Raw genomic sequence first — 14,789 nt, forward strand, 5'->3', positions numbered from 1 at the left:
TTTATGTCCTAATATATGGTCTATTTTTGTATAGGTTCCATGAACTGCTGAAAGAAAGTGTACTCCTTTCTGTCTCCATTTCATTTTCTCCAGGGTCTATCATATCTAACTTTTCTAGTATTCTATTTACCTCTTTGACTTCTTTCTTATTTATTTGTGATTTGATTTATCTAATTCTGAAGTGCAAGGTTGAGATCTCCCACTATTATAGTTTTGCTATCTATTTCTTCTTGCAGCTCCTATTAATTTCTCTTTTAAAATTTAGATGCTACACCACTTGGTGCATATATATTTAATATTGATATTGCTTCATTATTTATGCTACCCTTTAAAGATATAGTGCCCTTCCTTATCTCTTTTAATTAGATCAATTTTTTTTTGTGATCTGAGATCAGGATGGCTACCCCTGCTTTTTGACTTCACCTGAAGCATAGTAGATTTTGCTCCATCCTTTTACCTTTATTCTGCATGTATCTCCTGCTTCAGGTGTGTTTCCTGTAAGCAACATATTGTAGGATTCTGGCTTTTAATCCATTCTGCTAATCCTTCCTCTTTATGGGGTTTACCCCATTACATTTATGGTTAAAATTACCAATTCTGTATTACTTGCCATCTTATTAACCCCTATTTATGCTTTTCTCCCTTCTTTCCCCTTACCCCTTCCCAGTATTAAACTTGAGCCCATTGCTTCCTCACAGCCCTCCCTTTTATATCCCTCCTCCCACCTCAGAGTTCCTCCCCTATCTTTACTCTTTCCCTCCTCAGTTTCTGTATTCCCTTCTGCTTAGCTTATTCCTTCCCTTTTCACTTTTCCCTTCTCACTTTTCAATGAGATGGGAGAGTTTCCCATATATGAATATGCCTAACATTTTTCTCTTAAAGTCAATTCTTATGGCAGTAAAATACCCACATATTCATCCCCTTCCATTCTTTCTCTCAGATATAATGGGTTTCCTTTGCCTCTTTGTGAGATTGGTACCCCCACTTTACCCTTTTTCTGATACAATGTCCTTTCCACCTCTGATTTCTAGAACAAGGTATACATGTATTTTTTATACATCTTTATAGCATAAATATAGTTCCCAAGATGTCTTTTTACCTTTTTAGGTTTTTCTTGAGTTCTATATTTGCAGATCAAACTTCTTGTTAAGTTCTGTTTTTTTCACCAAAAATAGGTGAAATTCACTTATTTCGTTGAATGACCATCTTCTTCCCTGGAAAAAGATGCTCATTCTGGCTGGGTAAGTTATTTTGGTTTGCATACTGAGTTCCTTAGCCTTGGAATATCATATTCAGGCCCTTGATCTTTTAATGTGGATGCTGCTAGATCTTGAGTGATCCTTATTGTGGCTCCTCTATATTTGAATTGGGTTTTTCTAGCCACTTGGAGTATTTTTTGGCATTTTGAGGGTTCTGGCATTTGGCCACTATATTTCTTGGTGTTTTGATTTTAGGATCCCTTTCAGTGGGTGATCGGTGAATCCTTTCAATGTCTCTTTTACCCTCTGTTTCTATGACTTCTGGGCAGTTCTCTTTGATAATTTCCTGGAAAATAGTGTCCAGGCTCTTTTTTTCATCGTATTTTTCTGGGAGTCCAATGATTCTCAGATTGTCTCTCCTAGACCCGTTTTCCAGGTCTGTTGTTTTCCCCAGAAGGTATTTCACATTTTTCTCCATTGTTTGGTTTTTTTTGGTCTTGCTTGACTGATTCTTCTTGTCTCCTCGAGTCATTCAATTCCATTTGTTCTATTCTTATTTTCAGTGAAGTGTTTTCTTCACTCACTTTTTTTATATCTTTTTCTAATTGTCCAATTTGTTCTATGGAATGTTTTTCCATTTCGCCCATTTATTCTTTAGTGAGCTATGTTCTGTTTCAGTTCACTAATCCTATTTTTCAAGGATTTTGATTTCTTTATCCATTCTGTCTTTAAGTGAGGTGGGATGACTTCTCCAGACTCTCTTGCCAAGCCTCCTCTCTTTTCCCATTTTCTTCTAGCTCTCTTGTGAGAGCCTTTTTAATTTCTTCTATGAGATTCATCTGTGCTGAGGAACAGATGATCTCCTCCTCTGGGGATTCAGCTGGAGATAATCTGTTTTTAGTCTCCTCAGGGTTTAGAGTCTGTTCTCTGTCTGTATAAAAGCTGTCAATCGTTAAAGTCCTTTTTAACTTTTTGCTCATTTTGTCAGAGAAGAATCAGAGACAAACTAGCAAAGAAAAAAAGGAAAAAAAAAAAAACACAAATGGAATCTGCTTTTTTGGGGAGGGGCTGGGTGGCGTTACCGAGCTTCCTCTACAGACTGCGGGGGCAGCAGCGAGGCACTAGCAGGACCATGCTGCGCCTGCGCTCTGAGACTCTGAGAGCATGCTGAGATGCTGTGGGGGAGGGGTGGCTGGTCCCAAGGAACTCCAGCTATTTGGGTTGTATTCTTCACCTCCGGTGTTTTTAGCTTCTCTGCTGGGCTACTGACTTGCTTCCAGAGCAAAGTATCCAATCCTGTGGTGAAGCTCTCCCGGCAGAGACGGCTGAGATCACACCCCAACCCCCTCTGGTCTGCTCGGCTGTGAGCTGCCTGCCGGGCTCTCGCTGCCACTGTCTGCCCTCAGCCTGTGTCCAATCTAAAACCATCCCGCCCTCGAGCAAAAACAGACCTTTCCTGGCGAATCTCAAGGATGTCTTCTCTTGGTAACTGATTGTGGGTTTTTTTTCAGTCAGGCATTAATTCAGAGGCTTGTAATGAGATGGATTCTGAGAGAAAACGTGGAGCTTACACAGCTGTGTGCCTCCTCACCGCCATCTTGGCCGGAAGTCCTGGTTAGCTTTCTAGAGGTCTTTAGACCAGTCTTCGTTTCAGCTGAGTAATCACCACGAGAATACCAGGGATAAAGTCCAAATTCTTTATTATCTCCTTCACAGTTTGTCTCCTTCACTTGGGGCCTGGCTAGCTTTCTGGAGGGACTTGGTCTCAGTGGTGAAAGCAGGAGAGCCATTATAACGGTCTCTGTCTTGAAGTCTCCCTCAGTCCAAGAGCTTGAGCTCCAGCCTCCAGTCCTCTGTCTTCTCTGAGTCTGTCTCTGACTGAGTTTGTCCCAGTTTATATGCTCTATCATAATTACATCATTACAGTATACTGAGTATAAACCAATCATATCACTAGGGGACCATTATTTGTTGTATGATTAAATCAATCATACTGAACTAGAGAACTCACATGCTAAACTAGATAATCATTGTTTTATCAATTCCACTGAGTAAACACCCTGTAAGAATCCTTGTTTCAAGTACATTTCTCCAGAATTCTGGCCCATTACACCCTTAGAAACAAGTAGATTAGGAAAATATAAAGCTAGGTTTTGAAGTCAAATAAGGCATGCAACTCTACAAAATAAACAACTGTCTAGGGGATAGTCATCATTTTAAAAATTATTTAACTTTATTTTACTGTTATTTCTTTACTTATTTCCAAGTATTCACATTTTGTTTTTTGTTTTATTAATTAGAACAGGCAGCCACATTAAGGAGCATAGGTAAAGTAAGAAGCAGAGCCATTTAAATTAATTCGTTTTAATATTTGTTCTTCTGGTAAATGGTTTTTGTGAGAGAAAGGCATTGAAATCCATAATCTAAAAGGGTCCTTCTCTTCCCCATCTGTATGAGAGAATTTGTCTAGTTGACCTCTAGTGTCCCTTCTAACTCTAAAATCATGATTCTATGATCTTAATTACTCTTCAGACAGAAAGCTTGGCAAAGAATATAAATTGCTAGACTTGAAATCCAGAAGGATTGCGTTCAAACCCTGGCTATGATACTGTCTGTGTGGCCAGCCATAACTTCTTGAAGTCTCAGGCAATTCCTTAAAACTTATCTAAAAGATCATTGTGACTTGTTTTGGTGGAAGAATTTATAATAATAATAATAATAACAATGACAAACAACTACTAACCTAGGCACCCATTCTTGCAAGAATATAAAATAAATTTTTCCTGCTTTAAAAAAAATAACAATGGCAAACATTTATAAAGCATTTGTAAGATATATATATATATATATATATATATATATATATATATATATATAAATGTTGGGATGGAGAGAGAGGACCACATGAAAACATACTATGTGCTAGGACCTGTGCTACCAACCAAATCACTATTCTTTTATTTGTTGAACTCTGTATTACTCCTGCATTCTACCACCACAACTTTGGTTGTGTCTGTTTTAGTGAGAGAATATTATTATTTAATGTTGTTATTTGTTATCCTAATGAAAACAGTTCATAGAGTTCAGAGTGAGTTCTAATATAAGAGCTGTAGACATGATCAGCTATAGACATTAAGATGACCTATAATCAGATATCACTGCATTTAATATTCTTTTATTATTATAATAACTTTTTATTGACATTACATATGCATGGGTAATTTTTTAACAACATTTGTCCCTTGCACTCATTTCTGTTCTGACTTTTCCCTTCCCTCCCTCCACCCCCTCCCCTACATGGCAAGCAGTCTTATACATGTTAAATATGTTATAGTATATCCTAGATACAATATATGTGTGCAGAACCAAACAGTTCTCTTGTTGCACAGGAAAAATTGGATTCAGAAGGCAAAAATAACCCGGGAAGAAAAATAAAAATGCAAGAAGTCCACATTCATTTCCCAGTGTTCCTTCTCTGGGTGTAGCAGATTCTGTCCATTATTGATCAATTGGAACTGAATTAGATCTTCTCTTTGTGGAAGAAATCCACTTCCATCAGAATACATCCTCATACAGTATTGTTGTTGAAGTGTATAATGATCTCCTGGTTCTGCTCATTTCACTCAGCATCAGTTCATATAAGACTTTCCAAGCCTCTCTGTATTCATCCTGCTGGTCATTTCTTACAGAACAATAATATTCTATAACATTCCTATACCACAATTTACCCAACCATTCTTCAATTGATGGGCATCCATTCATTTTCCAGTTTCTAGTCACTACAAACAGGGCTGCCACAAACATTTTGGCACATACAGGTCCCTTTCCCTTCTTTAGTATCTCTTTGGGATATAAGCCCAGTAGTAACACTGCTGGATGAAAGGGTATGCACAGTCTGATAACTTTTGAGGCATAATTCCAGATTGCTCTCCAGAATGATTGGATTTGTTCACAACTCCACCAACATGCATTTAATATTCTTATATTCATATCTGATACTATTAGCATTTAATTTTGGGAATTTGAGTAATGTTCATTATATGTGGTAAAGTCCTGTTTTGCATATGCATTTCATTGAAGTCTTGATTATGCAACAACAATAACAACAAGAAAAAAAATCTGTATTATACTTAACAGATTATATATACATTCCTCCAATTCATGGGAATTTTGAACTTACATATAAACTATATTAAATTATTATTCTTTTTCTAAAAGTAGTCTACTAAACAGCTGAATGCAGAGCCTTTTTAAAGCACAAGCCCTTTTGGTAAATTTATATTCAATTAACTTGCACTCACTTCTGTTCTGACAGAAGTTAAATTTATATTCAATTAGTATAAAACTTCAAGTTTTGTGTGAAGTTAAAGGTCACTTACTTCTTGGGAACCAAATTCAAAACTTCAGAACAGAACAGAATCAAATTTTGAAAAACCATAGTAAATGGAAATAAAATGTATTTTATCAAAAATACAATAAATAAGGATTTAGCCTAAGGCTAAATCCTTCTTGGCCATAGCCATATTTTCCCAGAATATGGAGGAATCCTTTCCTTTCATCAGGCTTCAGCCAGGCCCAGTCATTTAAAATGATTTGCCACCTCAAGAATGCTATGTAATGCAATATGAAGATCCTCCAAAGATATGCGAGAATGGCATCAACAGCACCAAATTGCAAAGAGAAGGCAGGGATGGAATTATATTAATTAAACAAGCTAGCCTTATTTATGCATTTCTTTAAATGGCATTCAGTGCCAAAAATATGCAATGGTAACAGAATGATCTTAAATTGAAGGCTCATAGCCACTGTTTAGAAGTGGTCTATAAATTAGTGTGTTTATTATCTTTTAGAAAGAATCATTAATACACTTTTTTGTTAAGCACATATAGATAAGTCATACCTGGTGTTGTGCTAGTGGTATTTTTCCATTTCCTTGTATTTAGTTTGGCCAACAAAGATTCATTGGCAATGCCTAAATAAAGTGAGGAAAGAACTAGAAGATGGTTACTGGTGGAACATCTGTTTATACAGTTGCTGTTTTTATCTATCACATTTTCTACCATAAGATTTCTTGGAACACAGGGTTATTCTGTATGTTTGTGTATATGGTATGTTTTTTTGTTTGTTTCATAAATGAATATGTTACAAATTGTGTAATCTACATAACAAAGACCTTGCTTTTGGACAATATAATATAGATAACATAATTGAACCAAGAAACTAAGAAAGCTCTAAGACTAAAGGAAAAAAGGCTTCATCAATTATCACTAATTGTGAAGTCTAAAATTGGATTTATACTTAGTAGCTGACAAGTGTGAGAACTGACAGATGGTAAAACATTTCTTCCTATCATTTTCTCCATCCTTTTTTCGAGGGGCATGAGCAAAATAATAACAATAGTAATAATGGTAGTGAGCATTTAAATGACTTTATAATAATGAGCATTTAAATGCTTTAGAAAGCACTTTGCATATGTTAACCCATTTGATCATTATAATATCCCTATAAGATGGATCTTATTTTATAGATGAGGAAATTGAAGCACAAAAAAAATTAAGTGACTTGTGTAAGGTCATGTAGCTTAATATGTCTGAGGCAGAATTTGAACTCAAGTCTTCCTGACTCCAGATTTTGTGCCACCTAACTGCGAAAAGGAAAGGAAAAAAGACCATATTCACTTTGTAATGCATCACATTTGACAATTTTAGGAAAAAATCTACAATTCTCAGAATTCCACGGGCCAAAGACTCAAAAGAAAAGATTACTGTTCAGGCATGGCAGGAAGAAAGAACAATAAGGTTGGAGGAAGATGAAACTGCTAGGATATGATAATGATGAAAATTAGCTTTAATATGCAGTAATCATGACATGAAAGACAAGTATCTAGAAGTATCCAAGCCAGGACCAAAAATGTAAAATTATGCTGAAATCCAGGAACTATAGATCTGGCACTGGCAGTAGGAACAGGATCCCAAAGTTAAAGATGGTGGCAAAGGACAAGCCAAGGTAAAGCCAGTTTACACCTTGCTAACCAATCTACTGAGATTTTTCCCTCATATTTTTCCAATCAGTATTTTGAGTACTAGGGACTAAAACCTCAGCATTATGATTGGAAAATGGTAAGCACTCATCTAGACAGGAACCAGATTATTTCCAATGCTTTAAAGGATCACAGACTGTGAAGGTCAAATGGGTATTATTCCCTCATTTTTCAGGAAACCGAGGCACACATAAGAATTTGCCCAAAGACATAGAAGTCATTGTCAGTCATTGAAACCTAATAATGCCTTTGGCTTAAAATCTATAATCTGCCCAATGTACATATATCACTATGGTAACTGTGATACTGATCCTTTTGTTTAATATGGTTCTAAACAAATATTTTATGTCTAAATACTTTGATTGAAAATCATAGATTGTTTGCATGAGTGGAGTCTAATACCCCTTAGTGAACTAAAATGGGTCAGATTATTATATTCTCAAAGAAAAAAATCTGAGAGCAATGATGTGGTTCTATTAGCCTCCAAGACTAAACCTTGTCCATCAGTTTTCAATCAACACAACTGTTAAAACGATTTTTTAAACCATCATTTTTTTATAATAATTAATTTAATGAATTATAGCCCAGAAAATTTTTATTCAGTTGTTAACAGTGGGTAGGAACAGGTTTGTAATTAATTTTATTGGTGTGGGGCCCTCTTAATGTGAAAAATCTTTCTACCAATGCATATCAATACCTTCTCTACAACTTAAGAATCTTACAGAATTGTCTTTGGCATTGAGAGGTTAAGTTACTTGTCCAAGGTCACACAACCAATATATGTCAGAGCTGGCACTTGAATCCAGCAAACCCTCTAAATGGTTATACTGTGCTACCTCTCAATAAATGAATATATTTTTAAAATAGAACAATAGCTATGGTTATAAATTAAATTAGAGGTTCCTTCTAGATGCAGCTCAGTTTTCTTCTCAGTAAAATAGGGACAATAATACCTCACAGAATTATCATAAGAATCACGTAAGTAAAACATAAGGAAAGTACTTTGAAAATCTTAATGTTCCACACAAATGCTAAGTTATCATCATAATCATTGTTATATGATTATATATTCTTAATGCCATTTTATGCCATGCTGATCATGGCATGGAATTAACCTTATGTTCTGAAAGCCTGTGCCAACAAAATGTAAAAGATAACTGGCTCTATCAAAAAAAAATTTTTTTAAGACTTTGACATAGGTTCTGATGAAGTTTTCTGCATCCACACTTACAGATCTGACCCTCCCTCTGTCTGTCTCTGTCTGTCTCTGTGTCTCTCTGTGTGTCTTTCTCTATCTCTCTGTCACACACACACACACACACACACACACACACACACACACACAAAACATTAAAGTGGTTTCCTACTACTTCCATTATTAAATACAAATCCTCTGTCATTCAGAGTCCTTTATAACCAACCCTCCACTGCCACCACCACCTTTGTACTCTTCTTACATCTTATACTCTATCACATACTCTTCAGTCTGGTGACATTGCCTTCCTTGCTCTTTCATGAACAAGATACCCCATCTCTTGGTTCTAGGCATTTCCTCTGTTTATCCTATATTCCTCGAATGCTTTTCCCTCCTCATCACTACTTTCTGGCTTCCCTGGCTTCCCGGGTAAAATCCCACCTTCTAAAGGAAAATTTGCTTTTTATCCTATATATAGCTTTTTCCCACTACATACACATATATGTATATATAGATATAGATATAGATACACACACATACATATGTGTACATATATGTATACATATATACATGCACACATATATACACATATTTGTTTGCTTGTTGTTCCTACCATTAGAATATAAACTCCTTGAAGGCAAGGATTATTTTTTCTTTTTTTTGTATCCTCAGCATTAAGCAAAGTGCCTTTTCTTATTTTTTTTGCATCCCCAAAACTTAGTGCCTTTTGTTTATTGACTGATTGCCTATTCTGAGAACCACGTTAGCTAAAATCAGTGAAAAGCATCACCAGAAGTATAACCACCAGTTAACAATGTTCTTAATGAGCACAATGACTTATAAAACTATTACTCTATGGAATTCCAAGGATATAACCAGCTTTTGTAGGGTATAGGAGTGGGAGAATGATGGACCCCACACCAGTGAATTGATATATTTGGATATATTGAAGAAGTTTATTAGAATCCCTAACTGTCCTTATAGTCTTAAATTATTGAATGCAGAAAATTCAATCATAGTCTTAAGGGGGAAAAGCAACTCTTGGGTGAAACTCTTGATTCCTTAAACTCTTGGTCTAAGACTTGTGTATTTTTAGTAATTGCAAATCAAGTCTTGGTTATAAATATTCATCTAAATTTTAAGCACTCAATTTTATTTTTTTAAGCATCTAGGTCCTAAAGGACCTAATTATTGATGAGTAAAAGGACTCACCAGAAAAGGCAAGCTGTATTTAAGCTTGGAAATAATAATGGGACCATCTTTTAAATTCTGCTGTTTCTTCCTTTCTTTTTGTTTTATTTTTATTCAGAGAATGACTTACAGGACTGAATAGCTACTGTCAGCTCATATTCATTTTTGGAGAGGGCTCTTCCATCATTCTGCATGTGAAAAATTGGCTTTAAAAATAGCCTAAGGGAAGGTGCTTCTCTCTTCAACACAATGAATTTAACAAATTGTAACAGATAAATTTGCAATCACCTATAACATTAAAAATATGTATCTTGCATTTGGACTTTTAAATCAAGAGGTTCTATCTCCAGACACAGATTTTTATTTTTGAAAACAAAGAATGTCCCTGATAGCAAGATCAGGAGAGATGTGCACAGGATGAATAAAGTGTGTGTGAGAATATACTTTTCAAAAATCAATATTTGTCTAAAAATCCTTGGAAAAAAGGCCAACAGAAAAGTTAGTTTTTCATTGACTACTTTGTGGATTGTCTGGGATATATTTTTAATTGTCAATTGCCTTTTCCCTACCATCTGTTACCTCTCTTACCTAACTTCCTCCAGTGTCATATACAGCTGTATCCCTATTGCAAATTAATAAGGAGTCCCATGAAGTTATCATTAGCACTATTCAAAATTGTAATCATGTAAAGCATGGTGACTGTTTCCAGCCCAATGAAAATATGTAATATAAATTCAAATAATGTGACCATTTCATGGGATTCATATTTGCACTAATTAGGATTTAGTTATAATATGTAACAGTGAACATAAACTAGCTTAACTATTAGACTTAATTGAAGCATAATTATGAAGGTAAATATGTTTGGAAGGTGAAAAAAAAAAACCTCCCTCTTTCCATGGTCATACACTCATTACTATGCCATTTACAACAGTCAAGACATGATTTTCACTATAGTTTAAACTCTTCTAATACTGTAATAAAATCCTCAGGTAGTCACATTTCGGTATCTTAGACAACAGAATTCATGGATATTTGTGCTTGTAAATTACAGGTTGTTTTCATGAGTTGGTGTAAAAGCTTTTGGGACTGTGGCCTTGTAGCCCTTGATGATATAACAGTACATCTGGGAAACTGCCGATTTACTGGTAAGACTTATGGTCATTTCTGTTCTCTAGACAGTTCTATTCCATACCTTCTACTTTTCATTTCTCTTCTTGTGTCTTAGTCATATTAAGAATATGAGTGGGAAACATAATTTATTTTCAGAAACTCATTATACCATTTCTATGCCAGTGCTATTTCCTAACTTGTATGAAAGGAGACATTTTACACTATTATATTCACTAAAGAGTACAAACTATAGCTCATTTGTGCTTTCTTATGTTGTCAGTTTCTTGTCCATATTCTTTCATATATCCTTCACTTAGATGCCAATCAATGGAGGCCTTCCTATGTATTTTTCTCAAATGTTGTGTGCACCAGTATAGAACAGAGGCCATCATCCCCTAATCTTGTCATGTGACTAGCCTTTTCCATACATCTAGGTTCATATCACCATCCACATTTTTTAATCACATTTCTCTCCATATATATGTGTGTGTGTGTGTGTGTGTATTTCTAAAATATAAATTTCTAAAACACATCAAAGTAAATATATAATAGTAACTCAAAAACCTTTGTGGAAACTCTGATCTCTTTGGTGTGAGTATTCCCTCCACTAATCCAGATCATCATAATTCATCTTTGGTTTCTCAGTCCATACTTGGCCATATCAAAGGATCATGCTGTTCAGTTATTTTGGTTGTGTCTAACACTTCATAACTCAATTTGGAGTTTTCTTGGCAGAGATACTGGGAGTTGTTTGCCATGCTCCAGCTTATTTTGCAGATAAGGAAACTGAGGTAAACAGGGGTCAGTAACTTACACAGGGTTACATAGTTTGCAATTGTCTAAAGCAGGATTTGAATTTCCTGATTCCAAGACCAGTGTTCTACCCACCTAAGTGCCCCCAGAGGATCATAAAGTTGTATCATAGATTTGAGGCTGGAAGAATCCCAGACGCCTTCTAGTCCAATCTCATTCTTTAGAGAAGGAAACAGGAATCTAGAGAGGTTAAATGACATACCCAATATCACAAAGATGATAAATAACAGTAAGTATTCAAATCCAGTCTTCTAACTGCCAGTTCAGTATTCAAAGTCTTCCTTTGTTCCTTCCATAAATCCTCCCTTGAGGATCCACCCAGCATTCTACTGACCTTCTTTGGGTATTACAAGATTTCATAAGTTTTTGTACAATACTGAGACTGTTATATCTTTTCAGTCATAAGATCTTTTTGCCACTTGCATTCAACCAATAGGCTGCCTTTCTTTCTATCCCCCTAACTTAGCATAGTACCTGCAATATAGTAAGCACTTAATAAATGCTTGCTGAGTGACTAAAATATGCTAGGTACCATGCTAAACATGGTACAAATACAAATACAAAAATTAAGGACAGTTGCCTGAGCCCATCATATAGGATAAAAAGCACTGAATTTGTAGTCATAGGTCTTGCTTTTAAAATATGTATATGTCATATGCTATACATATATGTCTATATAAGTAGAGACACTTATACACATCCCCACACATCTACTGGGGGAATTTTAATCAGAGAGTGAGAGCAGAAAAAATGAACAATCTTTCATTTTACCACTGAGGAAGCTAGGACCCAAGTTATTGACTAGGGTCACCTAAGATTATTGATGAAAATAATTCTAGCAGGCTGAATATTAGGCTTTCTATTGCACACGAAAATAATATGCACTTCAATGAAGACCATTGGACTGTATCAGCCAAATACAATTCAAAATAAAATAACTCATACCTGCACCTTGGGAAAACAAAAGGAATGCCAAAATTACATAGCATTTTAAGAAGATTCTGAATATGTTTTAGATAAAAACACTCAAAATCTGGATTTGGAAAAGCACCACTACAATCAGAAAGAGAAAGGAGATGCTAAGAAGTCAGAAAAGAAAATATCCAGTTTTTGTGTTTCACTAAGCAGAATTGTAGTTTATAATCTACCTTCTCTCTCTTAACTTTGACCTTAATCATATTTTTCAGTGTCTTCTTTTCTGAATTATCTCTTAACCATGAAATGAATAGAATATTGCACTGCAAGTCAAGAAGGGCTGAGTTCAAATTTAGTCACAAACACTTGCCAGTTGTGTGACCCTAAACAAGTCATTTAACCTGTGTTTGCCTCAATTGTCTCATATGTGAAATGTGAATGCATCTATTCCTAGAGTTGCTATGAGAATAAAATTAGATAATATTCATGAAGTACTTTGTAAATCATAAAGCACTATGCAAATAGCTAGTTATTATTATTGTTGTTATTCTTATCACCTTTTCCCATATAGTATATGTAGTAGATAGTACATAAGGTATAGAATCCAGCTAACCTTGGAAAATGGGCCAGGAATCATGAAAACAATCTATTCCAACTCCTCGAGTACTAATGTTCCCTGCAGACCCTATCGACCCTCCTTCAATTTGTATTCTACACATTTGAATCCTTATCGCCAAAGAAAATAATCAGGATTCATTTCAAACTTTGGTGAGAACTTTTACTACATGTTGCCACATAATCTTAAAAGCATCTGTAGGTAACAACAACAAAAACAATATTTATAATAGCATGTAACATTTGGTAAGCATGGCTCACCAGTCAAATATTGTTGAGTCCCATCTGTGCTCTGAAATAGAAAGAAAGGTATTCAAATGCATTATAAATTATTTTATATATGTATACATTTGCATGTATGGGGAGAAGTATACAGCATTCTACCACATATATAAGGAATATATTGCTTTCTAGACAGTTGTATAAATGCTCCCTAATAATAATAGTTCCCTAACCATGTGCATTCAATATCATTTTGCTGCACATATAAATTGATCTCATACTATAGACATTTGAACACATTTATGGAAATTAGCTGAAGCAGTCACAGACCCTGTTGTTTCCTTACAGAGTTGATTCCACCCCCACCAGGGGAGTGCACTTTTGAGCAAGATGAATGTACATTTACTCAAGAAAGAAGAAACCGGAGCAGCTGGCATCGAAGGAGAGGAGAAACACCTACATCCTACACAGGTCCAAAAGGGGATCACACTACTGGGGTAGGTGAGTTAAACTTCATGTTGAACTTTCTGAGCAGAAGGAAGCTATGTGATGTTCTTTAAAGAAAATCTTTCCAAATAGTGTTCTCTGAGCTATCCAAGCATCACTTAGAGATCATGACTGGTCATCTATATATTGTGCATTAGATACCTACAAATCCACTCATGTACAAATTCTATATAGGACTCAACATACACGTGTTAATTCTTTATGGAACTCAACATTTATATATGGAACTCAAGCATCTGTTAATTATATATGGGACTCGCTATTTTAAAAAATCTATAAAAATAGATCTCAATATACATGTGTTAACTATACATGGGATGAATGAGACTTAACATGTTAGGTCATTTACTGTGCAGGCTTAAAATAGCATTTACCATTTACTATGGTGCTAAACAGACTTCCTTCTCAAACTTCTTTCCTTCCTTCCTTCCTTCTTTCCTTCTTGTCATTTGGGGAAGATGAACTTTCTATCCTAGATCTTACTTTTCCTTATTTTTAAGCCTTTGATTATTCAATAGAATATTCAATAGGCTTTTTGCTCTCATAGAACAAGGAATCTAATGGGGGAAAGAACTACTAACATAGCTAAGCAACCACAGAAAATAGAACATTATTAAATAGGAGATTGAAGAGTATATTAGAGGCTGTATTAGCAATTCAGGAAAAGGATCAATGAGGACTGGGTAGTCAGGGAGGATTTTAAATAGGATTTTAACTGAGCTTTAATATAAGGGTAGAATTTGTGGGGAAGGCATTCCATTGTGAGCATGGGTAAGGGAATAGGAATGAGCAGGATATCTCTTAGAGATGGGACTCAAAACTTTATATGACCATATAACATCTTCTACATGTTCATATGTTTATATGTGCTTGCATACATATATGTATGTGTATATATATACATTATTTGTATGTATAGGTTAGGTAGTTTTCATATAATCATAGATTTAAAATTAGAAGGGTCCTCAGAGACATATCT

The 14,789-nt window shown here is 35.2% G+C and overlaps 1 protein-coding gene across 2 annotated transcripts in view; it reads left to right on the plus strand.

The window, feature by feature from the left end:
• The window catches only part of MAMDC2 (MAM domain containing 2), a 225,624-nt gene that overhangs the window by 180,848 nt on the left and 29,987 nt on the right, over window positions 1-14,789 (plus strand). The window contains exons 10-11 of one of the 2 annotated variants that reach the window (XM_031943610.1): window positions 10,680-10,773; window positions 13,652-13,800. In XM_031943610.1, coding sequence (XP_031799470.1) covers window positions 10,680-10,773; window positions 13,652-13,800 — 243 coding nt within the window. Of the gene's footprint in view, window positions 1-10,679; window positions 10,774-13,651; window positions 13,805-14,789 lie in introns of both variants that reach the window. The other variant, XM_031943604.1, reaches the window with a different exon arrangement.

The sequence above is a fragment of the Sarcophilus harrisii genome, chromosome 1 (assembly GCF_902635505.1).
Source record: "Sarcophilus harrisii chromosome 1, mSarHar1.11, whole genome shotgun sequence".
In the NCBI taxonomy this organism is placed as follows: Eukaryota; Metazoa; Chordata; class Mammalia; order Dasyuromorphia; family Dasyuridae; genus Sarcophilus; species Sarcophilus harrisii.